At 40.5% G+C, this 24522-nt stretch overlaps 2 protein-coding genes across 3 annotated transcripts in view; one reads left to right on the forward strand and one right to left on the reverse strand.

Annotated features, from left to right (window-relative positions):
• Nucleotides 1-15721, reverse strand: part of elp2 (elongator acetyltransferase complex subunit 2) — a 33642-nt gene extending 17921 nt beyond the window's left edge. The window contains exons 1-12 of the mRNA XM_026156276.2: nucleotides 15556-15721; nucleotides 15350-15428; nucleotides 14902-14975; nucleotides 14544-14688; nucleotides 12667-12744; nucleotides 12205-12269; nucleotides 12017-12083; nucleotides 8658-8804; nucleotides 8308-8403; nucleotides 7245-7345; nucleotides 974-1105; nucleotides 339-488 (exon numbers count right to left, since the gene is read on the reverse strand). Of these exons, the coding sequence (XP_026012061.1) occupies nucleotides 339-488; nucleotides 974-1105; nucleotides 7245-7345; nucleotides 8308-8403; nucleotides 8658-8804; nucleotides 12017-12083; nucleotides 12205-12269; nucleotides 12667-12744; nucleotides 14544-14688; nucleotides 14902-14975; nucleotides 15350-15428; nucleotides 15556-15687 (1266 nt within the window). The 5' untranslated portion in view covers nucleotides 15688-15721. The remainder of the gene's footprint in view (nucleotides 1-338; nucleotides 489-973; nucleotides 1106-7244; nucleotides 7346-8307; nucleotides 8404-8657; nucleotides 8805-12016; nucleotides 12084-12204; nucleotides 12270-12666; nucleotides 12745-14543; nucleotides 14689-14901; nucleotides 14976-15349; nucleotides 15429-15555) is intronic.
• Nucleotides 15722-21536: 5815 nt separating this feature from the next.
• ctnnal1 (catenin (cadherin-associated protein), alpha-like 1) overlaps nucleotides 21537-24522 on the forward strand; it is a 54222-nt gene continuing 51236 nt past the window's right edge. For both annotated transcript variants that reach the window (XM_080296394.1, XM_026157469.2), the window contains exon 1: nucleotides 21537-22021. In XM_080296394.1, coding sequence (XP_080152520.1) covers nucleotides 21926-22021 — 96 coding nt within the window. In that variant the 5' untranslated portion in view covers nucleotides 21537-21925. The remainder of the gene's footprint in view (nucleotides 22022-24522) is intronic.

The raw sequence follows: 24522 nt of genomic DNA on the forward strand, positions 1-24522 counted from the left end.
GTATCAGCTGACCATTTTTAAATCTAAGTAGAAGACATAACTTTTCGGTCAAGCTTTCAGAAACGAATGATTTCTGGAACTGAGATTGAAGGATTGGCTGCTGTTAGATTATTTCAGGGAAACACTGAATGTGTGCATGTTCGACACGGCACGGATTGTAGGGTTTATGCTAAACGAAGCTTGAATTTTTGTTGAGCAGCGAGAAAAAAAGAAATAACTAATATACCTCAAACACATTTTCATGGTATCATATCTCTAAAGCCATATAGTGAGACGGAAAGGTCACTGTAACTGCTGTTGTTATGATTCAATGCTGCTAATTTTGCATCTGTTTTTACCTTTTTGCTCTCTTGTGTCCTCCATGGAGTAAATAGCCTGGTGGTCTGGTCAGAGCCCACACTGAGGATGAACTCACCCTCAGGATCCCAGCTCAGGTCCTGAACTGCATTAAAGTGACCTGATATCACAACTCCAGGTCTCCACTCTCCCTGGAAGAAAGGATCCTAACTGCTCAGCTGGTTTTAGACATTAACAGCTATATCAGTGGTACATGTTCCTGTCTCAGAGGCAAATTTATTTTAAAACACAACCTCAGGTTTGTGTTGAACTGTAAATGTAAGTTCCAACTGGGTATAAATGTAAACCCAGTTGTCTCAGAATTAAATCATTGGGCCTTGAGACATTTATTCAATTTCAGGGACAAGCAACAAAGACAAATGCTAAGCCAGTCATACTGAGTGGCAGGCAGGAAACCTGGTGTGACTAATTACACTCAAATACACTCTCACAGTGAAGCCGAGGGGAAATGCACAAACAGTGAATCTTATTTCAAATTGAACTGCCACTCTGCTTCAACATAAAAACGATGTATACTTCTTCTGGAAATAATGGGGGAAAAAAACGTTAAGATGCAACTAAGTAAAGGACATTGACTTGAAAGTTTGAGTATAATCACCACATCTATGGCTCTCACCTCTTTGTCTAGGTCCTTGCACCAGAGATGTAGTGCACCGTGAAAAGCATGAGCTAGAATCATGGAGCCGTCTGCACTCATCTGGCAGCCGTAGAAGCCTAAAGTGTTACCACCAACCTCCCCAACACGCACCTGGCGGGAAAGGAAAAAAAATAACTGAGGGCAAACTTATTGGGATGCATTATTTTAAAAAAAAACTTTGCGAGGAACCTAGAAGTAATGCTAAAACTAGCTTCTTTTTATCTCAGTCTACTCACAAAAGTGAAGCCACTCCTCTGTTTCGACTCGACTACTGTAATAAGCTTTATTCATGTGTCAGTGTGTCACTGCTTAGCCGACTGCAGCTGCTCCAAAGCACTGCTGCGTGGTTATCAACTGGCACGTGCAATTGAGACCCCACATATCTCCCACATTATCTCAGTGTCCCTATACTGGTTGCCTGTGAGTTCAAAATAAAAGTCAAGATTTTATTATTCGCTTTTAAGGCATTATATGGGTTGGGGCCTTCTTGGCTCTCTGATCTTTCAACATATCACAGAGGTCTGCAAATGCTCCTATCTGTACAGAGGTCCAGATTAAAGCATGGAGGAGATCAGGCCTTTGCAGTTGCTCTACTCACAAAATGTGGCTGCCAAACTGCCTCTTCACATCTGGACCCTTTTGTATTCTTTGGCTTTTAAATCAGAATGATGCAGTAGTGTATAAAGCTCATGTGTCTCCTCTTGGTTCTATGTAAGCCTACACGCTGAGGTTTATGCAAAACAGGTTGAGGGAGGGAGAAGTTAGGATTGTCAAAGCTCTTCTCAGTCTCCCTCTAAGACTTATTAACTAACAGACTCCGTAATAGCAGACAGAAGCAGGAAAAAAATTAAAACCTAACAAATTAAGCCAGCGAGCCAGATGAGAAATTATGTAAAATGAGACTTATTAGTCTCATTGAATAATAATAAGAAATTAAAAATTTAAATAATAAAAATTGAGTTGAATAAACTCTGCCCCCCTCCAAACAAATACATTTGTCTAATACATAATGAATGCAATTGCAGCCCAGCGTATCACATTAAACAAATAATGATGAAAAATGTTTGAGCTTAAAAACACTGAGAGATTTGCATAAATTGGATTTGGTTGAGAGCTCGTGACCCGTACATCATGCTATATAGAGACTAAACCCTCCATGTGGTGTGAGCTCGCAGTACAAAAGACATCCAATTTTAAAATTACCAGTAATCGTGGCCAGAAAAACGACTGATTCCTTTAGGATTTTCATCACCTGTCCAATCATGTGCACCTTGCCTTTGTGCATACAGACAGTTTTGTATTGAATTTTGTGGATTCAAATCGCTGCCTGTAACAGAAAACCCATTTTGATTTAAGTGCAGTTACCAATTACCCAAACAAATGAAAATTCACTGTTTAAACCTATGAGGTCATCCGAACTCACTTTAAGTTTATTCTAAGGCAAGAAGAGAAAAGAAGCGAAATACATAAATCAAGTTTGATATAAGAAGTTAAAGGAGAACTGCAACAACAAAAAATTTATATTCCACAAGAACTAGATGGCAACAAGAATACAGACTATAAAGCTTTGCTTTAGTTCCAAAGATAAACTGCACTGGATTCTGGATTAATTCAACCATTCATTGAAATTAATACCCAAAGAAAATTTAAATTACATCCTGAAATAGACGACAATATTAGTATTGTGCTGTTGCTTATATAACCAGTACAATTCAATGTGGGATTACGCGACAGAAATAACTTAAAAACAATGCAGAAATTAATCAGAGTATTCAGGCCACAGGGAGCCGTTTTAACCATGAGCTGTCAAGTGATACAACCAGAACTACCTTCATCCTTCAACAGTGATAGACACACCGAGTCTGTACACTTCAAGGACAGCGGGCATATTGCAGACCAGGTTAACTTCTCACTGCCATGAAGAATTCAAACAATTAAAAGCTTTATTGGGCCTTGAGGCCTTGGAGGCAAACTGGGCCCAAAGGGGAGATCTATTCAAATCGATAGCAGTCAAACCAAACCTCGAGTGTTACGCTGCTCCCTCAGCAGCACTGTGTTCTGTATCCAGGTATCTCTTCCATCTTTAATTAGCCCATGCCTTAAAATGATATATGTACTGGCTATGAGGAAATTTGAGAATTGCTAAATTCACACTTTTTCCCCTATTGTACAGCTTGGTCAGTAACCTTTGTTTTTTTTTTTTTTTAAAAAGGGTAGTTTATTGTCACCAGTGACCTGAGGCAAACTGCAGAACACACAGTGAACAATGTGTATCAAACAAAGACCTTAAGAGGCTACGCAAAAACACAGTATCAGCAGAACATACATAATTTAGCTACGGCAGTGTACTGTATGTGGAAGTAAACTGAGGATCTCAATCATCCTACGTTCTCGCCTGCATATACTGGTCAACAGTGACCTTCAAAATAATGCCCGTATGCAGGCTGAAACACAGCGGAACTAATGGCAGCGATAAAGGCATGCCTTTACTTTGAATGGCACAATCTTCCAGCCATCTAGAAAGAGACAGAGTAAGAGAGAGGAAAGAGAGACCGCCTGGAAGAAACATAGATGCCGAGATTGAGAGAGAACGGGATGCAACATTAAGCAGATTGATTTTAAAATTCTGCACACAAGGGGCAGCCGTAAATCGTGTAAAAACTCGCAGAGGCAAAAAGCCGTCATCTGTCTTGTTTACGAGAGCAGGAACAATATGGATGTGTGGTGTGCCTTATCGCTGGACAGTGGGTAGTGGGAGTATTTGGGAGTAATAGAACAAGGACGGTAAAAATGGGGAGGTATATATCATTCTCAGAGAGAGAGAGCTTAGCCATACTGAGAAAACCCATTCAGCATGAAGCACAGGTATTAAAACCCACATTTTTTTTTTTTTTTTGGAGCAACACTGAAAGATGGTGAGAGCGGCTTTTCGGTTTTTCTCAGTCCTGTAAAAAAATACAATGCGTGTAAAATATAATAAAAGATATAGTGAATGATTATTTCCATGATATATGCAAAAATGGACTTCTCTTAATTATCTTGGCAGACATTTAGCATAATCTACAGTGTGGGAATATTTGTGCTTGCCTCAGAAAAGATCTGACAGAATAAGAATGAATCAATGACGTGTACACTATTTGTAACAGAAAAGGGCCGCCTATTTATTATTACTTGAAATATTATTTGGCAATTCATTTTCAACTTGAAAGTGGTTCATTAGGAAGTACAGATAAAAATGTTTTCGTGTAAAAGAATATTTTTTTTTAGCTTTTTGTGTTTATGATTTGGTTTTGTCTTTGTTAATTCTTTTTAAAAACACTTTTTTAGTACTTTAACGCTTGTGTACACATAATGTTAACAGCAACAGAAACTAATGTCTTTAATTTTTAGAGAAAACTGATATACATCTCAGAACCCAATGCAACTTCTTCAGGTTTTCAATTTTCAGTAACGCAGTAGTGTGCAAAAGTCTTGGGCCGCCTATCGTTTCTTAATTTTGCTCAAGAATGATGGGAAATGGCTGCAGTGATTTCATGAAACATACAAAACTACATGGAAAAACAGTACGTAAGGAACAAACGACCATTTTAACGAACTTTAAAATTAATATTTGGTTTGTTCTTCAGCGCAGCCTGATCGTGTTGCAATATGGATCATGCTGGTGAAATGCAGCTCCAAACCATGAAAAGCATGGCTGTAGATACTCACTATTGTACCTCCTTTCTAATGCCACACCTAAACCTTGACAGCCACCTTTCCACTGAGACCATTTCTGATGAGTCTTCAGTGAAGAGCAAACACAAAGACGATGCAGAAATTCCAAATGCCTCCATCAGGTCTTTGCTTTATTTCTTCCTTTGGTATTTTCCAACTAACGTAACGGCAGAATATGTGCTTTTGTGACAGACTGCTAGTAATAAAGGGTCTAAAGATGCAAGTTAAAAATGGTTGTTTGCTGCGTTGTTTGTCATGTGTGGTTCATTTCTCGAATTAGGTGCCCTTTTTGTGCCTGAATGATTCGTAGGTCAACATTAGGTAGCTTATCATAAACTTAAAACAAACACATTCCTATGAAAATGGTCATGTACAAACCTCGAAGAACTATTGCTCAAGACCTCTTTAAAAACTTACAAGAAAGTCTGGGTCCTTGGAAAAAATATAAAGAAATGGCATGTAGCTCAAGATTTTTGCAAAAAGAAAATAATAAAAATCACATGTTTTGCATTACTGACACGGTTGACTTGCTGATTTTTTTTTAACTACAGACTCACTTTGCATGAAATGAACTACTTGTAGCGTCATCTATAAAACAGAACTCTCTTTGGACTTTGTTGCTTTCTGTGATCTGCCATGCGACTAAGTGTACCCTGAGGAGGATACATACGCCAAGGTCTAAATAAAAGGTTATCTTCAGACACACACGCACACACAAACTGATAATCCCTCTAGGCGTTGTGGTGGCCCACTGTGGTCAGTTGAAGATGTTAATTACCAGTGTGCCTCGTTAGTGAGATGTGCTTTACGCAGCGGTGGGCCCCAACCATCCCACTGCTAGCCCTGCTCTCCATTAAATCTCACCAATTACTCTAATCAGCGTAAAGAAGTGGAGCGCTTCTTTGTAAAAAACAGCTAATTAAGGCACACATGGCTGGTCATTTAGCTCTGTGGGACCCCCCCCAAAAAAATGCTAGTCTCAAAAAAGAAAACCTTTGTGAGGGTAGAGAAAACACTCAAATGCCTTTAATTCCCAAAAACATATCATTATATAAATTGAGTTTAATTCAATTCAAGGTGTCATTGTTGTACCTGTGTGTTTCTGGTGTAAGTGACAAAGCGTCTGCAGGCAGGGGAAACTGTCAGTTCAAAGGGTTTGAATCTCAAAAAGAAATGGAGGGGAGAGCAAAGAGAGGAAGAGACTCGTATGCTATGCACTCTTACATTCAGCAAAAAGCTTATTTCAGGTATGGGGGTTATTTCTTTATTCTTGGTATCAAGAGAAAAAAATCTGGCTATGGAGGGAGATTGGCTGCACTAAACTTGACGCCCATCGCTGCTTATTCTTTCCCCTCTGACTGCTTTGTCTAATCATACTGGGAAGAATTTGTGACATCAATGCTCGCTTCAGGTCGTAATCATCGTCCCTTTGTCGGATTCTAGACTTTTAGAATTTTCTCCTTTCTGTAGTCTTTGTTGCTCGTCGCTCTGAATGTGGACGATGAGATCAAAGGTGCAAAAATGCAACTGATCAAGTGTGGAATCTTATTCATTACTGCAGAATGTGATCACAGCCGAGGTGCCTGCCATGACGAGGTCAGCCACTTCTGTTCAACTGGATGAGTGCGATGTGTGTGTGAGAGCATTTTTGGTCCACCATTCTGGGATGCCTCTGCGTCCGAGCATATCTTTGGCAGTAGTTTGTATCAGACGCCTATGCAGTAAGTGTCAGGTATGAAGGAAGGTACTCTGAGGTAGCCCTGAACCACATGAGAATAGGCTTTGCACAAAAAAAGAAAAAGCTGTGGGGCAGATGGGCAGAGAACTGTTTTTTCTTTGCCATCCACACTTGAGTTAAATTTAGTCTCATTCTAGCACAACAGCAGCTGTTTGGGCACCAAAGACACGAGGTGGAGGGGGGAGGAAGAAAAGGAGGCCAGAGATGATGTCAGAAGGGGATAGAAAAAGAAAGGGAGGAGAACATTATGAAAGGTGGGTGTAAAGAGTCAAAAAGAAAGACTGATGATTAAAAAAAAAAAAAAATAGGAAAGGTGCTGCAGTCAGAGGCTATGGCACATCTTCCACCAGCAGCCTCTCCATCTCTTGTTGGATGTGTTAGGGAATGGGCTGTTAAAAAAGGGGGGCTCAGTGTGAGTAAGTAATAGAAGGGAGGATGGGGGGAGGACAACACCGGCTTTGCTAAACTCACAGTGCTGGGCTCAGCGCCTCTTCATCACTGTCTATCACTTCTATTCCTGACACTTCAATGTCAGGGAGAGTGGAAACTGACGCAAGGGCACTGACAGCAGGAGAAGGGATACTGTGGGCGGAGGGTGCAGGGTGGGGGGTGGGGGGATTCAGGCTCCAGATCATGTCACAAGCAACTGAAAGGAAAACTGGCCAAAATAGACTGAGGAGGTGGGTGTGCGAGTCTCCGTGGATGTGTGAACAAACCCTGTGCTGACTATCAAGAATGACTGAATTCACTTATTGTATATGTGTGTAGGCTCTGTGGACCTGCATGCACAACACTGACCTTCTCTATCCACACTCCAGAACCCTCCTCAGGAGCCCAGAGGATCATGGTTTTGTCCATAGAGGCGGAGAGCAAACAGAGACGCTGTTGCAGCTCGCCACCTGCAGGAGGAGATAAAGAGATCTATTTTCAGGAAAAGCATGGAGATCAAAAAATTGCTTAACAGTTGATCATTAGGCCAGTGCTTCTCCATCTTTATCACGTTTCAGCTGAAGTACATCCTACTCCCAACATCCTTTGTTCTCGGCCGCATGTGCAAATTATTTGAACAGTCAAATTTTCATAGCATGTTTTTTTTTAACTACTTATTTTAATCATCTCAGCGACCTCTTTACTTTTAGTGCAGCACAAAAACTCAAGGAGTACTGATGAACATGTTTTGCTCTTTTCAAACTGACTGCTCTCTATTTACAACAAACACCAAGAACAAGACAAGATCACAAATGATGGTGCTGTGGTTAAAAGCTCTCTGCTCCCCAAACACACAGATAGCTGCAGGCATGACTGCTTTCCATGCAAAGACCACCAAACTGCAGGGAGAGTGCAACTGTCATTTCGTGAAGTGTTTTTCAGTTTGGACACATGTGTCTGCATCATAATTATTGTAACTTATGTTGACTTATAAATTAAAAATAAAAGATTGTTTGTATTGATGTATCTGAAGCAAAGATATATGTAAACCAGAGTTTAAAGCAAGAATTTATCGCATACATCGGTCATTCCTTTGAGGACTAATTAAGTCAATAACTTTTAACACTTCTATTTTTCTTTTTCCTTTTAAAATGTCACAGTCTCTCGCTGGCTTTTGTAAGCCAAGACTGAAAGACAAAAGGGGAAAAAAAACATGCCTCTTGTGTCCAAGCCAATTCATTTACTTCCACCAGCTGTGGAAATTGAGTAAGTGATTGAAATGTTTTTTTCTCTGAATCTATAATAAATGGTCTGATTGTGTTTTTGACTAACTAATAGATTGTAGCAATGACCTACTGGCAAATTTATGCAAGTGCATGCCCAAAAATGGGCGTCATAGCAGGCATTTCCTCCCAGGTTTTAATCAAGGTACCTTGATAGAGAGGAGGCTGCCAGTGAACCCCATACACCCAGTTCTCATGGCCTGCCAGCACCGTTTCAAGGGACACAGCATACACCGAGGACTTATCTGTAGAAAGAACACAAATGAAGCCTAAAAAAACCAGCTTAAAAACAACAACAAAAAAACCTCCACAGGAAATAGTGTCTGATTACGAGAACAACTGCATGAAATTTGAAAAATTCCACACACAAAAAAACAATTATGTATAAACATACATACAGGTCTGTAACCATCATGTGCCATTAAACCTTCAAAAACCTTCTCTCTTCATTTGGCTAATTAGCGCCCCTTTTATAATCAAGCCTGGGTGGCCCACTCACCTCTCTCCTTCACTTCAAAAATGTCCTCTTTCATTTTGATGATGCTGTGATTGTCCTCTGCATGGGTGTCTGTGCCAGACTTGGCACACAGCCTCCACACTCTGATGAGAGAGTCCTGCGAACAGCTGGCTAATAACAGCTCCCCACCTGAATGAGTGAGAGTTAAAAACCCAAAAACCTTCACTACAAAGTTATTTTGTGTCGGCTCTTAAAATATTCTATTGCAGAATCTATCCTCACTTTGCATCGTTTTATTTAATCAGATCATGTCCTTCAATGAAATGTGTGGTATTATGAAATATAGTGGTATTGTTTTGGTGCGAACAGAAGCAATGACAGTCCAAAAAACCATAGAGAGATCAGACACATTAGTATACTTGAACGTGTTGAAAACCTCATCACTTCTTTGTACTGTTCTGTGTGGAATAATTGTACATCTTCCGTGACTTTAAATAACAAGAACTGGGTGTACAAATTTAAAATTATTTGAGATTGGTGTCCACAGACCCGGCTTTTAAGCGTAGTCCACAGATTTTCAATAGGGTTGAGGTCAGGGCTTAGACAAGTCTCTTTCAGAAGCTTTTCTAAACAGCTGCAGATTCCACAATCACCAGTTTATAGAACTGTACAACTTATCTGGGCATGTCAAAACTTTGCCAAGGTCTGGAAGAAGACCCAAACTGTTACCCTCAAATAAGACGAAGTTGGTTAGAAGCAACCCATGAACCATCAAGGCTCAACCCCTTCATGAACTGGAAAGCATGGTGGTGGTAGCATCATGCTCTGGATGGAATGAATGAGATGGAATAACAAAGTTGGAAGAATACCTTCAAATTCTTCAACTTCACTGCAAAACAACAACTAGATGGTTAAAATGCGGATATTTGGCAGAAGAGTGGCAAATATCCAGTCAGAATTATGCCAGAAGCTTGTTGGTGGCTAAAACAAAATATATAAAGTTATGCAGAGTGTAGGCTAATTTCCCACAGACAGTCATTTGATTCATCATAAATTTAAAATCATTATTTATAGCACCTTTGAATAAAACTTCCACTGATTTCTAACAGAAGTCAGCGTGCTTCAGCACTCAGTTTCAAGCAGAGCTCATCGTGCTTAAAGTGGTCAAAGCCGAGCCACGTGCGACAATTAAATACTGAGCCTTAGTTTTCAGCCTTGTAATGAGCATTAAAGCCTCAGCTAGATGTTTAATTTCACTTTGATCACTTATCTGTTAGTTAGGAGAAGATTGCTGCTGAGTGTGATGTAGCCAGTCAGAACACAGGTATGCGGGTCAAATACGCGCCGACAAGTGGCAAACAAAGCACATGCCACTATTCCTGAGTGTGCCCGTCTCTCACACTGGTGTTTTAGTTTTAGTGCAGTAACCACCGTTCCATTTTTATCTCTGCCAAGATAAACAGATATAACAAAAAAAAAAAAAGTCCTGTGTTGCTACCACCAAAGGCCTCCAGAATGCTGGGATAAGAAGGATGAAGCCATTATAGTTTGTCAATCATAGCATAATGACACTAATGATAACGACAGCCATGATTTGTTTTGCTACTCGCCTCAAACTGTGCCGAAACGACGCGCAGTGGTGACTACTTCTTATGCAACAGTGTTTTTAAAACGAGAACTGGGCATCAAAGTCATTTTTAACTTTGACTTTTAATTTATGATACTTTCACTATCTTAATCTTGCAGTTTCTGCACAGTCTGCGAAAAGGCCAACACGGCCATGTTTTCTGACCATTTAATTATGAGGAAAAATAGCAAACATATTAAAAGCCTTTCAAGTGAGACTTCTTTCTACAAAGCTTTTAGTGCATGACAGATGTCAAGCTGATTTTAAAGTAACGTATAATTAAACCTAGTGAAAAAAAAACAGATTAAAAGAGAGAAATACAAAACTAGAAATCATGTTCTGAACCCCAATATTGTACAGCTATGATAAACTGCTCCTCTACTGCTCCAATTTGCCATCTGTCGAATCATAAAAGAACAGACTGATTTATTTAACTACCCTCGCAGCAGAGAGAGGGTTTTTGTCATTCCTGTGAGAATACTTCATATAAACAAACTTCATTCTCTCTCTTTTTTGGCTCGTAGCTTGGCAGCACCGAGTAGGTCATAGACTGTGAGTAGGAAGGAGACACTGGTGAAGAGGGTTGGTTAAGGAGATGAAATAGCTTTTACACAGTCAGAACAGTGCAGTAATGAAGTGCCCTTGAAGAGGGTTACACAATTAGTAGAGCCTGGATTGGATCCATGCATTACCGGGTGCTATCAAAATAGTCTGAATGCAGTGGATGGTGAGGCTGGACTTTGGCATGGAAAGATGGAAACCACATGCATGCTTTAGACATTTTCTGGGTCTGCGAGGAGAAAATTGCCTTTCCACTTCTTTGTTTTTCAATTTGCAAAGGTCAAAGACCACATGTCAGCCTTTCTTGTCAAATTGGTTAAAGGCCAGGACAGGAAATCTACTCCCACCTCTCAGCATTTACTCAGCAACATGTTATCTAACTCTTTCAAAGCCCAGAAACTGCATTATCCCGCTTTCTTAAGATCGACTAAAGATAAGTGAGAAATCAAGCGCATGCTTTTCAAGCTCTGGAAGATAAAACACTACCATAACAGAAAAAAGAAAATAAGATAAAAAGGGTAAATAAAGGGATAAAGGGACTCCAGACCACAAAGTTATCAAGTCCTTTTTTCTTTAATATGTTCGGTGCCCGTAACAGGTCCCTTTTTAGTAAGCTTAGTACATTTATTACCCACAGAACTCTTTGACCAGTAACAAACATTATTTTATTCAATTTTTAATAACTAAAAATGATAAAATAATGATTGTTACTGAATGTTGATTCAGCATGATTGTGTCTTTGTGCAAAACCTTTTAGTCAGCCGTCAGATCTTTACATTTTGCTTCTAAGGAGAAAGACTTCCAGTTTTTCAAAGCCGTCTTTAGCAATAGTTTTCCAGGTTTTCAAAGTTATTCCTTGGCAAACATCCAAAGAAAAGCTTTAAATGTCCTTCAAGAAGGTTTTTGAAATATTCCTAAAACTACATAAAGAAATTACAAGAGAGCTCGAAAGAGTTCAGCCTATGTTGAAGAATAAAGGTGGCCATACCAACGGCTGACTTTGTTTGCCTTACATACTGTGTTTACATATATAACTGCAAACGTTTCAATCAATTGTTGCATCTATTATAACTATTATAATAAAATGAAGTGAGAGATCGCTCAAGACTTACTGTACTTTGATTTTTAATTAAATGTGTCACACGTACACTCTACTACGATAATAACCTTCTTATACAGCTGATACAAAGAGTCTACACACATTACCACTCACCTGTAGATGCCCACTCCACTCCACGAACCCAGTCTTCATGTCCTTGCAGGGACATGGCTCTCTGCAGCTATTGTAGAGGGATTAAAAAGGGTCAGACACTGCCCTCTAACTGTGGAAATTCAAAGGAAAGCGTACACACAAAGAACATAAAAGAGCATTTCCTGAAAGAAATATCAACCCGAGCTTACCTGCCCATCGGCCTGCACATAGAGATGCACCCGAGAGTCATCACCCCCACAGGCCAATATGGGAACTGTGAGAAGAAGTTTTCACACAGTCACAAAAGCACGCGCATACACGCATACACACACACACACACACACACACACACACACACACACACACTCTCGCTCTCACAGCAGGCTTCATGCATTTACATCCCCATCTAGGTTTTATAAACAGAAGCGGAATGGAAAGGAAGCAGCACAGCATGAATCAGACAGAAAAGCGTGTAAAATTGCGAGGCAAAATGACGCGAGACACTTCAAACGGAGACAGAGTTTTGAATGTTTGAATATGACGTTCAGTTACAGGCTCTAAAGCAGTCGTGTAAATTGAGATGGATGACAAGAGAGGAAAAAAGAATGTATGTGTGAGTGTGTGTGTCTCATAACTTAAGAGATGTCTATGGATGAACGGCTTAGGCTTACCTCTGCTGCCTGGCAACAGTACCAGAGAGACATCCATCATGAAACCGCTGCCAAAGGACAAGTTATGGAGGCACTCAGCTGAGGAAAGGAAACATACATGAAATTAAACTTTAAACACGATGTAATAACAGGAAATAATTTAAGATAATACAGATGACATTATACATGTGGACACAGAGTTTTCCCCCCGCCGATGAAGAGAGTACATTTCGAGCCACTGCTCTTCAAACAGCACCGATCTGAAATAGACTGTATTCTTAACTGGGAATATAACCAAAGGTGATGCCTAGTGCACAAAAACGCACGCTTGAGCTCGACAACTGTCAGGCTTCATTAATGTTTTTCTGCACTGAGACCTGGACGAGAACTCTCAGCAAAGAGGAGACGTCACGGGGGACAGCTAGAAACAAGGGAAGGATCATGGATGACAGACAGGAACACGAAAGATGCTCACAGTTTTTACCAGGGATAATTCTACAGCTTTGTATGATACGGGGTATAAAAAATTCCATCTAAAATTTGGCCTTTTTATTTCTTTTTTAAATCACCAGCAAGTTGTTTTACCTACGTTTATAAACATACACGTTACCCTTTAGAAGAACAATCAGATAATGAAGCCTTTAGATGTTCAAGGGGAATTTATGACTCTAGTTAGGAAAGTCTGAGGCTCATTCAGTTTGCAAGGTGATCGGTACCTGTAACCAATTATTGTGCACATGGTGACTTAGTTTTAAGATTTATATCAGAGAGAAGAGTGAGTTAGTTTGGAAGCTTTGAAGGTAAAGCTTTACAAATAAATACATCTAATTCTTCTTAAATGTAAGTAAGTCCACTGAACCATGAAGACAGTCTACTGTAAGTGCTGTGGCACACATGACAAGCCTAAATAGTTTTGCAGCACAGCGCTAATCAAGTTACAAACATTGCCATGCTCTCTGAAAGCCATTACTAGACAGGTAATCAGAAACAGTATGATAAACTCAAATAATTAACATTTTATATGTCAGTTAATAGTTGGTATATAGAGGGGAAAGGATGCTGAAGCATTCTAGCTTGTGGCTGTAGACCCCCTACGTTTCCAGGTCATGTAATTTAGTTAATATCTTGTGAAATCTTAAAGGACACAAAAATGTTGTTCTTTTAAAGCTCTTCACAAATGATTGCTTTTTCTTTGTGGTAAACGCTTTGCAGTGCTACCACTTTAGGGATCTCTGTTGAAACACATCAAACAATATGTGAAGAGAACTATAGATCTTTAGAGTAGCCATGCCTCATAAGAAGAAGACATAACTTCTGACTAATCACACTCTTAACCAGCTCCATATTGTTTCAGACTGAACTGCAGTAGCTTTGAATGATTCATCGTTCAAAATTATCCTCATTTAGCTTATCTTTGGTCTTGACGCAGCCCCTCAGTTCATCCACTGTATGAAATAAGATCTTCTAGCTTCTATCCTTTTAATTCAATTACTCTTGATTTTGTGTCGGGCTTCTGTGATTATGCTGCCTTCCAGTTACAAAGGAAGTTAGCTGTTGGGAACTCGGGAGTTACTCCTGAGTTAATGAATTCCAGGAAAAGCGTATTTAGCTTATTTGGCTTATTTAGTGAGCCACAAATACACAACAGTGGCAGGACAGAATATTATTATGTGTTTACTACTGTTTATGGTCATTGCAGCCATCTCGGACTATTAACTCTGGGTTCTTGGGGCTGCTTCAACATCCTAAGCAGGAAATCCAAGCTGAGGGGCTGTTCCTCTCTATGGGAACATCATTCAAGTTTAATATAAGTAGAATTGTAGTGTAACTATCAATTTCAGGAATCACAGCAACTGTAATTGATGAATAAATCAGTCACTCTTTTTTTTGTCTCTTACCTTGTTTGGCATCACAGCAGAGCCAGAGTTTAACTGTGGAGTCTGATGCTGAGGAGGCCACCAGTATCTTTGAGTCCTCCACGTAGATGGCATCAGCAGCACATACTGGACCAGTGTGGCCCTTACACTCAACAGACTGGATAAACTGGAAACATCACATTTTATTTATTTTTTTAATCCACCTGTGCTACCCTATATGCTGCCAAATCATGATGGAGATCACTTCAGAAAGTATGGCCATTATTATGGAGAGGAATCAAACATTTCTCCAAGGAGCATGCACTTGCTTTACTAGCTGTTTAAAGAGGTGGCAAGGTGTAAGAAACAGTATGAGCAATATGTGCTGCGGCTGCTTCACCTTTCCATCCTGTTGAGCTTCCCAGAGGATGAGCCGATTGTCTGATCCTCCTGAGACTAGATGACCCTCTGGAGCTGTGACAATAACAGTAACACGGTTTTGATGGTTTGGCGCACATAACACAGTAACAACTACTGTAAACATAAATCTTGTAGCATATGGCAACGTTTTTGGAATATAGTTTCTCAATGTGCCAGGAGTCTCTGAAGAGCTCGCTGTAGGCTTCCTGCAGAATAAGGTGACTAACCTGCACAGTGTCCTGACAGGAATATAGCTCAACACGAGTGCAACCTCTGCGAGGCTCTTAAGGAACAGCTGCCTTTGTGGCAGCACGAGCAGCATTGGATCAACAACGGAAACAAACAAACAAACACACACACACACACACACACACACACACACACACAAGCAGTTTGACAGCCATCAGCTCCATTCTCTCCACACTCACCGCTGTCCTCTCTGTGAACCCACTGGACCGCATTAACTCTGCTGGTGTGTCCGTTTAGAAGAGCTACAACTCTCCTCTCCTAAAGAAAGAACAAGTTTACTGGAGTAATAAAAACAAATATCGGCCCATTTAAAACTTCAGCATGCTCGTCGCTGGCTGTGACAGCTAACAGCGGGTTCTCAGTAGAAAGTGACGGCCTGTCCTACCTCTGGGTCGTATAGAGCCACCGAGTTACATGTCCCATAAGCGATAGTTCCTCCGCGACCCCAAGAAACAACATTTGGCGTCCTGTTTGCACAACAAGCTACATGGCATGTTTCAATTACGGCCGCCGCCATCTTGAAAGCTGAAGTTGTGGAGTTACTGTAAATGTGGCCGGGGCTAAACGGTACCGTTGTGACAACGGTTCCACATTTTGAGCACAGTGAATGTTATTTTTTTTTAAAAACAATTTACACACGTCTATAACGTGACTTATTTTAATAATATTAATATTTTAATTACAATATGGGTGCTTACTGTGGACTAGTGACAGATATCTCGGGGAGGATTAGTTGTAGTTGCGCTACCGATTGGAGTCCAGTAGATGGCGTAATGCTATCACAAATCCATAGACACGCTACAGACGCGCAACAATTTGAAGGCAAAACCTGAACTTTTGACTCCTGAAGTGAGAATATCGAGCGACACTGTTGACTAGAGTAGTAGGAGCGAAAAGTGAAGAATTAATGCCAAGATGCACTGAAGCTGCCTCAAAACATCACTAAGACAGGAAGGGAAGGGTTTTCCCCTTTATTAAGTCACAAAGGACATTTTATAACTCATTGTAACACCTTATGCATAATATGCTCTAATTTGTATTGTATTGATATTATAACATTAATAAAATAGTATACATAATAAGCTATTTGTGTGATCTTCGATCTCTAGCATGGCTGAATTAAAGTAAAATAGGATAACAGTGAGGTGATTATTTGTTATTCTGTGGAGATTTCGTTTCATCTCCCCTACAGGGAATTTTGAAGGCCAGACAAAAACAAAACTGTTGGAGATTTAGAGCCTTATTTGGAGATATTTTAGCAGGATGGATGATTGGAGATTTTCTCTTGTCTTGTGCCTGAAGGACAGTCACACTGCATCAGACAATGTACAAATATATACAACTGTGGATTTGTATAAAATATGTGTATGTACTATAGAGACGCTAGCTCTTATAGGGCAAGTGAGTGCCATTTCAATCAAAATCTCAATTAAAACTCTCTCTCAACAATCAACACGCCATAGCATAAGCACAGAGCTGTGTCAGACTGCATCATCTACTTGTCACTCTATATTGAGGGTGAGTGATCGCAGCTGAGCTAGCTGCTAGCCAGACAACCTTACTTGTAATGAAAAAAAAAGAAAAAGAAAAAAGCCCCCTGGGTCTTTTGGGCTTGCACAGCTGACACTTTTGTAACAAGGAGTTTTCGGGGCACCTATTTGACAGGATCAGAGGGGAAAATGATGGTGACTGTGAGGCCTTAAGTCATATCATAAATGACAGTGTAGCAAAGACAAACAGGAACAGGCCCAAATAATAAGGAAAGAGAGAAAGGATGAAGAAAGGGAGAGTGTTGGGCCTGTGTTGGCTCACCTCTGACCAAGCTGACTTACGGTATACGGGTGTGACAAAGACAAAACAGACACCCTGTCACCAACACTTCAGCAGAAAATAGATTATGCCCGACTTGCTATTGTTGTCCCTCCTCATTCACAGTGAAGCAGGATTTAGACAGACTTGGCAGGGTGAGACAACCTCTCTATGGGGCGCACGCCATGTGGAGGATACCCTATGGCTCTCATCTTTGGAGTGTCAGCTCATGAGTGGCAGAAAAGCCATTTTCAGATGCAGCCAAAGAGCTTCATCTGTGACGAAGTATCTGTATTATCTCTCATCCGCTTGTGTCTCTGTGGTTGCTTACATAATGCATGATTAATTTGATCAAATGTAACAGGTCATTGGAGGAGAGGGGAGATTTACTTAGGAAAGATCCCATTCATCTCTCATAAAGTGGAAAACGGGGTGTATATGGTTATGTGAACACATCTTTACACAGTACAAACTCTTGTAATTCAATTTACAAAGAAAGTACTTTAATTTATCCAGCTGATGCACTCTGCATCAGTTCTGATGGCCTCATCATGTGGTTATGATTGGAAGATAAAAACGTTGTTTCCTGCTATTCTGTGTATGTCAGCAAGGTCAGTTTGATAAGAAATCCACAGTAATGGATTTATGATTATTTAACAGAGTCTGGAGTCTGTATCATGACAAATGTTGTGGATATAAATGCAGGTTTCTTTACTTTTTCTGTGTTTTCATTAAATATAGAACTTTTCATGTTACATTAATGATAAACTTAATACTATTCTTTCTGTTGTTACTTCAGAAAGTCTGAATTGTGACAGAAATGTATAAACACACTTCTAAATAATGTCTACAAAATTGTGAAAATCTCACAAGGATGAATGAATGCACAAAATGTCTTTAAATGTTCCACTCATTCATTTTATTGTACCATTTGTTACCTACAGGTGCAACCAAGGATCTCTGAAGATAGTTTTGTTAGAATATAGCAAATTATGGAATCACTGGATTAAATTTTATATTCTACAAGAGTACTTATGGGCTGATGGATGATGAAGAGACCTAATATATTTTTTAAATATCTAATAAAATAGTGTTCTGGTTTTTCAAACCCAGAAAAAGGCATACTTTGCCTCTGTGGTTGCAAGAGTCTACAAAAGCACACCTAATGAGTCTATAGTCATGCTTTTACAATTCCAAACTCCCAAGTGATAACAGCATTTTGCAACAGCTTACTGTGAATACTTTCTCCGAGCTCTTTCTTCAAGGTGAAAGGAGTGGGATTATCTTGGTGCGCACTTGCGTGCGAGAATGCAAATTAAACTAATAACCATTTATGTGTGTCATCTCCACACGGCCCCATGTGTTTGTTATTTCAAACAGCAGAAAGCATCTCTGACAAGCGAGGCAGCCTTCAGAAAAAGGGGGGGGAAAAGGAAAAAAGATGGTCTGGATGAAAACAGAATGATAATGAGGCTATGTGAGGTGTCCGCGATTATGTAACAGCAGAAATAGAGACGTGGAAAAGCCGAGATTGCAGGGCCGGGGTGTCTGCATGCCACTTTGCTGCTGCCTGGTTTTGTTTATGTACAATTAAATTTGTCTTGTCCCCGAGGGCGCCTCCTTGGCAGAAGGATAGCATGACCCGCTTCTTATTAGCACTTGTACTTAACTCTCCTTTTTATTTTGAACATATTAAAATGTCTTTCCAGCCAGTGTCTGTTATTCTCTGCATATTGTTTTCACTCAGGCAGTGCAATATCCTCTGACCACCACAGCTTGTATTAACATAAACACCTGGGATTAAACTCATCTAACATTACAAACAACTGAAACCTTTAAGCCGTAACATAACCATAGGTAAGTTAAATAAAGTCAATGCAAATCCAGCTGAACAGCCAAACAGGACGCCTGACCTCAGCCTGAACTCCTCTCTTTCACAGAGGTCTCCGCGGTCACTGTATCGTGCTAAGGGGATGAGTTCAGCTGCAGGTCTCTGTCAAGGCCACGGCAGCTTTACGTGCAAGACCTAAGTTCATCTGATCGGCGCGCTGTAGGTTACATGAATTTCTAAGCTGTGCATAAAAACTGCATTAAGCTGCTAAGAAAAACAATGAAAAATAATGTTGTACGAATGTGTGAGGAAGATTGTGATCACAAACGTGCGCGTTAAAAGCATGCTTTCGTGCAGGCATGGGTTGTTTCCTCCAGCTGAAAATGTTCTACTGTTTTAAAAAAATGCAAGGGGAAAAAAATCCATCAACATTCCACCACAATCCTCCCTTTGAAATCCCCAAATTTCAATCTACTTATCCAGCAGGGGACTATGACTGAGTGCACTCATTTTACATCTTGTAGACTGCGAAATCACTATCTCTTTAGCCTCAGCAGTTCCCGTCCCAGGAGCTGTACGACCAGAAGGAATGATCCAGCGAGAGAGGGAAGTCAGCACTTCTAAAGCACGGGAAGAGACAGTAGCAGCTGTTAGCAACACAATCACACCACGCACAAGCATCTTTTATTTAATGAGCAATACCTTTGGACTGTGCGAGACGAACATACACATCAGGGACTCCCTGCTTATGTGCCATTTCAGGCAAATTGTCAAAAATGGAGCATGCCTCAAAGAGATTAGAGGCAAAAGAGCAAATATTGAACATTCCAGAACAAATGAGATGCTGTTTAGAAAAACAAGTCAGTGTCACAGCTCAGATGTGGCGATGACAAAAAAGGGAAAGAAACAAGAACAGACACGCAACTGCGTTTGGTTGAGATTGTGTACTCGAAGCTATCTGTCTTGGTGATAACTAATCTATTTCAGTCAAAATGTTACAGGATGTATCATATTTCTTATCTCAGTCTTCCACTCGAACTTAAAAGCTGTGACCAGCATAATTTCAGCCAAAACGAGCTAATACGCCACAATGCAAAAAGGAGCCCAAGTGGAGTTTATCGCCTTATCAGCTGGAAAAGAGCCTCAGTGCAGATTACCAAGAAACATACAGATACTATCTAGCTGGTAGTAGAGCCATTCATCAAGGTGGAACAGAACCTTGTCCACACAACAGCCAACCTACTTGCATGCCTTCATAATGATGCATTGCAAAAGTGTGTATTTGTGTGGGTGTGTACATGTCTGCTTGTGTATATATGTGTGTATGTGTGTGGAGTGAAACCAATGTAAACAGGGAGGGTTAGACTAAAGCATAGCTCTGGGGCTTTAAATAAATACTGGCTAGGCCTGACAGTGGCAGACACATACACTCACACAAACACAATAGTTGTCTCCACTGCTGACACAAGAGTGCCAGCCAGCCACCATAGGTGATGATAAAGCAGGCAGCAAAAGGCGTCACTAACAGTGCCACGGTGCTTATAAGCCGTATCTGGTCTCTGCCATCTGCTGTGTTTGTAATGTGAATCGTTTCTCACCACTTGTCATCCACTGACTGCACTTGTAAAGTTAGAAATAGCTTCCGGACCTGCTTGAGGAAACTGAGAATTTTGGCAGTCGTTTGGTCGGCCTCGGATACAGGCAACCATAAAGTACACTCGGTTCTGTTCTGCGGATACAAGTCACCAGGTTACGAAATAAGAAGAGGCATTACAAGGATGAGACGTTTCCTCCTCATTTCGGAGTGTGAAAGAAAAGATTTAAAGAGCCTCAGGTTTGTAGAATTCAAACATAGGCTGTGATCTGTAAAAGGACTGGACATTTGGGAGATACATCTGGGTAAGTTCAGTAGAGATACATATTTTGACTCTCTCTCATGGCCAAATAATGAAAAGCAGAGGGGGGGAAAGGGTTGTAAAAGGAAGTCAGCAACACCTCTAACTGAAATGACTGTCATTAGTGATGCAAAGCTTTCATAACTAAATTTTCAGTCATTTATTAAAGTCTGAGTAGGAAATACTTGTTTTCATTGTAGGAATTCAGGCAGATCCAGACAACAAAATATCGGCGTTCAGTGCCGTTTAGCTGATTTCCACCAAAATAAGGAGGCAGAATTAAAACACAAGAACTTTACTGCAGGCTTACCAATGCAGTCACTCGAGATCCCTTTTTAGTTTCACAGCCTAGAGGACATCAAATGGTACATCATGAAAATGAATGTTTTCCCTCAAGACAGACAAAGGGTAACATTTGTAACTTCATAAGATCCCAGTCCATGTGCTTTAGTGCTGCCTGGTTTTAATTGGTATATCTGGTGAGGCTTTCCAGAGGGAGAGTAAGGCATTCTCACACTCCAGGGGATAACATAGGATTCTGTGTCTCAGAGATCAAACCAGAGCTGTGGTGTGAGGGAGGCAATGCCCCTTCCTCTCTGATGCCCAGAACCATGAAATCTCCATTCATTTTCAAAAGCAATAAAAAAAAAGTACATTTACATCAATTAATGATACATTTCCCTTTATAATGTCCCTTCTGTTGCACACGAGGCGCACTATAGATCATTTTGAAATGTAATTAATACTTAAATGACGTAAGTGTAATTGCCACGTGCGTGAACACGTACTGTATATTAAAACATAAATAGCTCGTCACTGTGCAGTGCACGCACTGATGAACTGCTCAGCGCTCCCCACTTAAGCAGTCAGCAGTGAAAACCCGACTGCGTGTGCGTGCTCTGTGCGTGGTTGCCCACAGTGGTGTGCTGCAGTCCGCTCCCTGCCGTAGTTGAGTAAAGTACATGGACATTAGCGGGCGCAGCGGCACAACCACCGAGCTGGAGTGGATTAAAACTGCGTGCGTGCGTGGAGAGCCACTCGACGACCGACTGCGAAACCCCCGGAGTGTAATCCCAAGTCCGTTATACCAGTTTGCAAATGCGAAACAGCAAAGCAGAGGCTGTCGGTAAACTCAGTTAGTGGCGTGCATTGTGTGTGCGTGTATGTGTGTGTGAGAGTGTGTGTCAATCAGGGAGAGAGGGAGAGAAAGCTCGGCGGGAATGGCTTCATCTCCGTGCGGCAACAGTAACTTTGATTCCGGTCTGGAAATCAAAACTCGCTCGGTGGAGCAGACGCTTATTCCTTTAGTTTCGCAGGTGAGTACTCCGGAAACCTAAACCGTGACGTTTAGTTATCGCATTCGAAGCCCTTGTGCTCTCAAACCACACTTCGACTTTACAGCTGTGTCGAGCACATGACACCGATTCTGTTGTTTACCTATTTGTGCACTGTGTCTGCAGTGCGTGCTTCCTTCCCGTGCTGCGTTTAAAAGCAGTCCCACGTGCGAATAGTTTATCAAGTTACGACACTGTGGTAGTCCTGTAACTGTTGTAGAAAACGGAAAAAGTAACGATACTCAAAGTTGTCTTAAGTTACAAAGGTGGGCACAGCCAAGTCTGAGGAAAATAAACTGTGGATACGCTGAACGGGTAACTTGGGAAGTTTGTGATTTACAGAATTACATAACAGACTAGAATAATGCAGGGTAGTGAAACTGTTCACACCCAGAAGGCAATAAAATGAATTATGATGATGGTTCTTTATCTTTTTGAGACGATCACAAACTCTCCAGGAAGTCTTCACACTCTTCAGAGAGTAGCCCAGAAGCCGTAAGTTTTCCCTGAAGTCCTCCTTCGCCACTCCAGAGCTGTTCCCGAGCTGTGGCTCTCTCTTCTCTAATTGAGCCACTTTGAAGCACGTGCTTTGTTTTTCAATAAACACAGGAAAATGAAGGACCCACTTAAGGCCACTGCACTCCCTCAGCAACTCTCCACTCTTACACACTTTAACAGTCCCCGGATTAAACAAAACAAGGAGCTTAGGTCAATAAGTTAATGAATCGTTTTATTGTATGTTGGTTAGAAGCTGGAGGCTGTTTGGGCCATTTTAGGCTTTAATTTGCATGACTATCTTCCGCTCTTGTTTCCAGCATGTCACAAAAATGGGGAAGTCGTCTGCTCCTGAATAGGGAAGTGACCACTAGTCTTATAAATGCTAATATCCCCCTGTTTTGTAGGACAGGGTTGTGGTTTTCACTTGAAAGACAGTGGGAGAAATCAGCATCTCACTGCTGGGTGAACAGAGTCTGGATAATACCACACTGGGAGGCCCATGACACTGTCCCTGCCCCTCCTGTGCTCACTGGCAACCTGCTTCCTCCCTCTCATTGCACAGGCTCATTTGAAAGATATAAGGTCATCCTGTCCCGAATAGATATGGGTTACTTATCAGAAAAGGACATCTGTTAGAGGGATGTGCTTTCCATGTAGTATGATAACTCAGGGCTAAATCTGTGCGAGCGTATACCGGCAGTGCAAGCAGGAGTTTGGGGAACAATATTCACACTAAGTACTGCTGTAATAATGCGCAAAAGTGTACAATAAATGTCCCATCCCTTGTGTTAGTGTAATATTTGCTGTCCAGCAAACTTATGGTGCACTCCTGCCTGCTGAGTTATTGGCTGGGCTCCCGTCTGTAGAGGGGTAAACTGTAATATGCATTCAGCTTATTACAGTCCATAGAGGGCCTCAAGGACAGTGTTTCCTAATTTTCTTTTTTTCTCAGTGTAAGGCCTGTCCCCATAGCAACAGAGCTCTGCAATGCTGAAAGAAACCACATTTTCAAGGACCGTCAACTCCATATGTAACATTTTGTTGTTGTTTTGTCATAAGATCAAGGTCACTGTTAACTGATACACAGGTTCCTCTTTGTGTGCAAATATGCACAACTTTTCCTTTTATTTTTATTATTATTTTTTTTTTTAAAGAAATGATTCTGAGCATGAAATGATTAGTCTATTTTACCGAAGTAATAATTTTGACAATCTGATTCTGACAATGGATGTTATTTGAATTTAGATTTTGAAATTAGACGTCCTCTGGGGGCTTAAGTCAGCCTTTTCTGCTGTTTGTGGAGATGCAATTGATTCAAAGAATAATTGCTGAAGGTAGAAAATTGTTTGTATGATTCTGATTTCCTAGAAATAGTTTCCATAAAAACCCCCAACAAAAAACGTATGTTATAGTGAACTTCTTTACGGAGTCACTTAGTTGGATTTTACATGGATTGCTTAGTAAATCTCAAGCATTAGGTGTGGTAGTTTATTTACAATCTGTAAAAAAAAAAAAAATCAGATAAATTGAATGAAATTATAAAAATTTTTAAGTCAAATCATTAATTTTGAAAGGTCATGATGGTTATTCTGACACTGGTGGTTGTAAATATGTGGTTTTTGGTGTTTGTGCACGCTAGGACAGTGCTAGGTTATAGTTCGTAACAATTGGGACTCTGATTTGAGTAATCGTGACCAGCTAGCCTTCATTTTCTGTCTAAAATGCAGTGAATAGAAAAGCAACAAAGCTGCTGTCTTGTCATAATTCAAGAAGGACCGTAAACTTTATTCTGATTGTAAGGATGGTGACTTGCAGGTGTCACGTATGATAATAAACTGCTTATTGAGATTCCACAATGAATGTGCAAAAATTATTGGCAACAAAACAACTGTTAGTATTCTAAATAGTTTTTCCAGTAAGAAACTGCTGTTGTAGATTACAGTAGGTACGCTGGAAAATAACGGCTAATATATTTGCAAGAACTT

The sequence above is a fragment of the Astatotilapia calliptera genome, chromosome 22 (genome assembly GCF_964374335.1).
Source record: "Astatotilapia calliptera chromosome 22, fAstCal68.1, whole genome shotgun sequence".
Classification (NCBI taxonomy): domain Eukaryota; kingdom Metazoa; phylum Chordata; class Actinopteri; order Cichliformes; family Cichlidae; genus Astatotilapia; species Astatotilapia calliptera.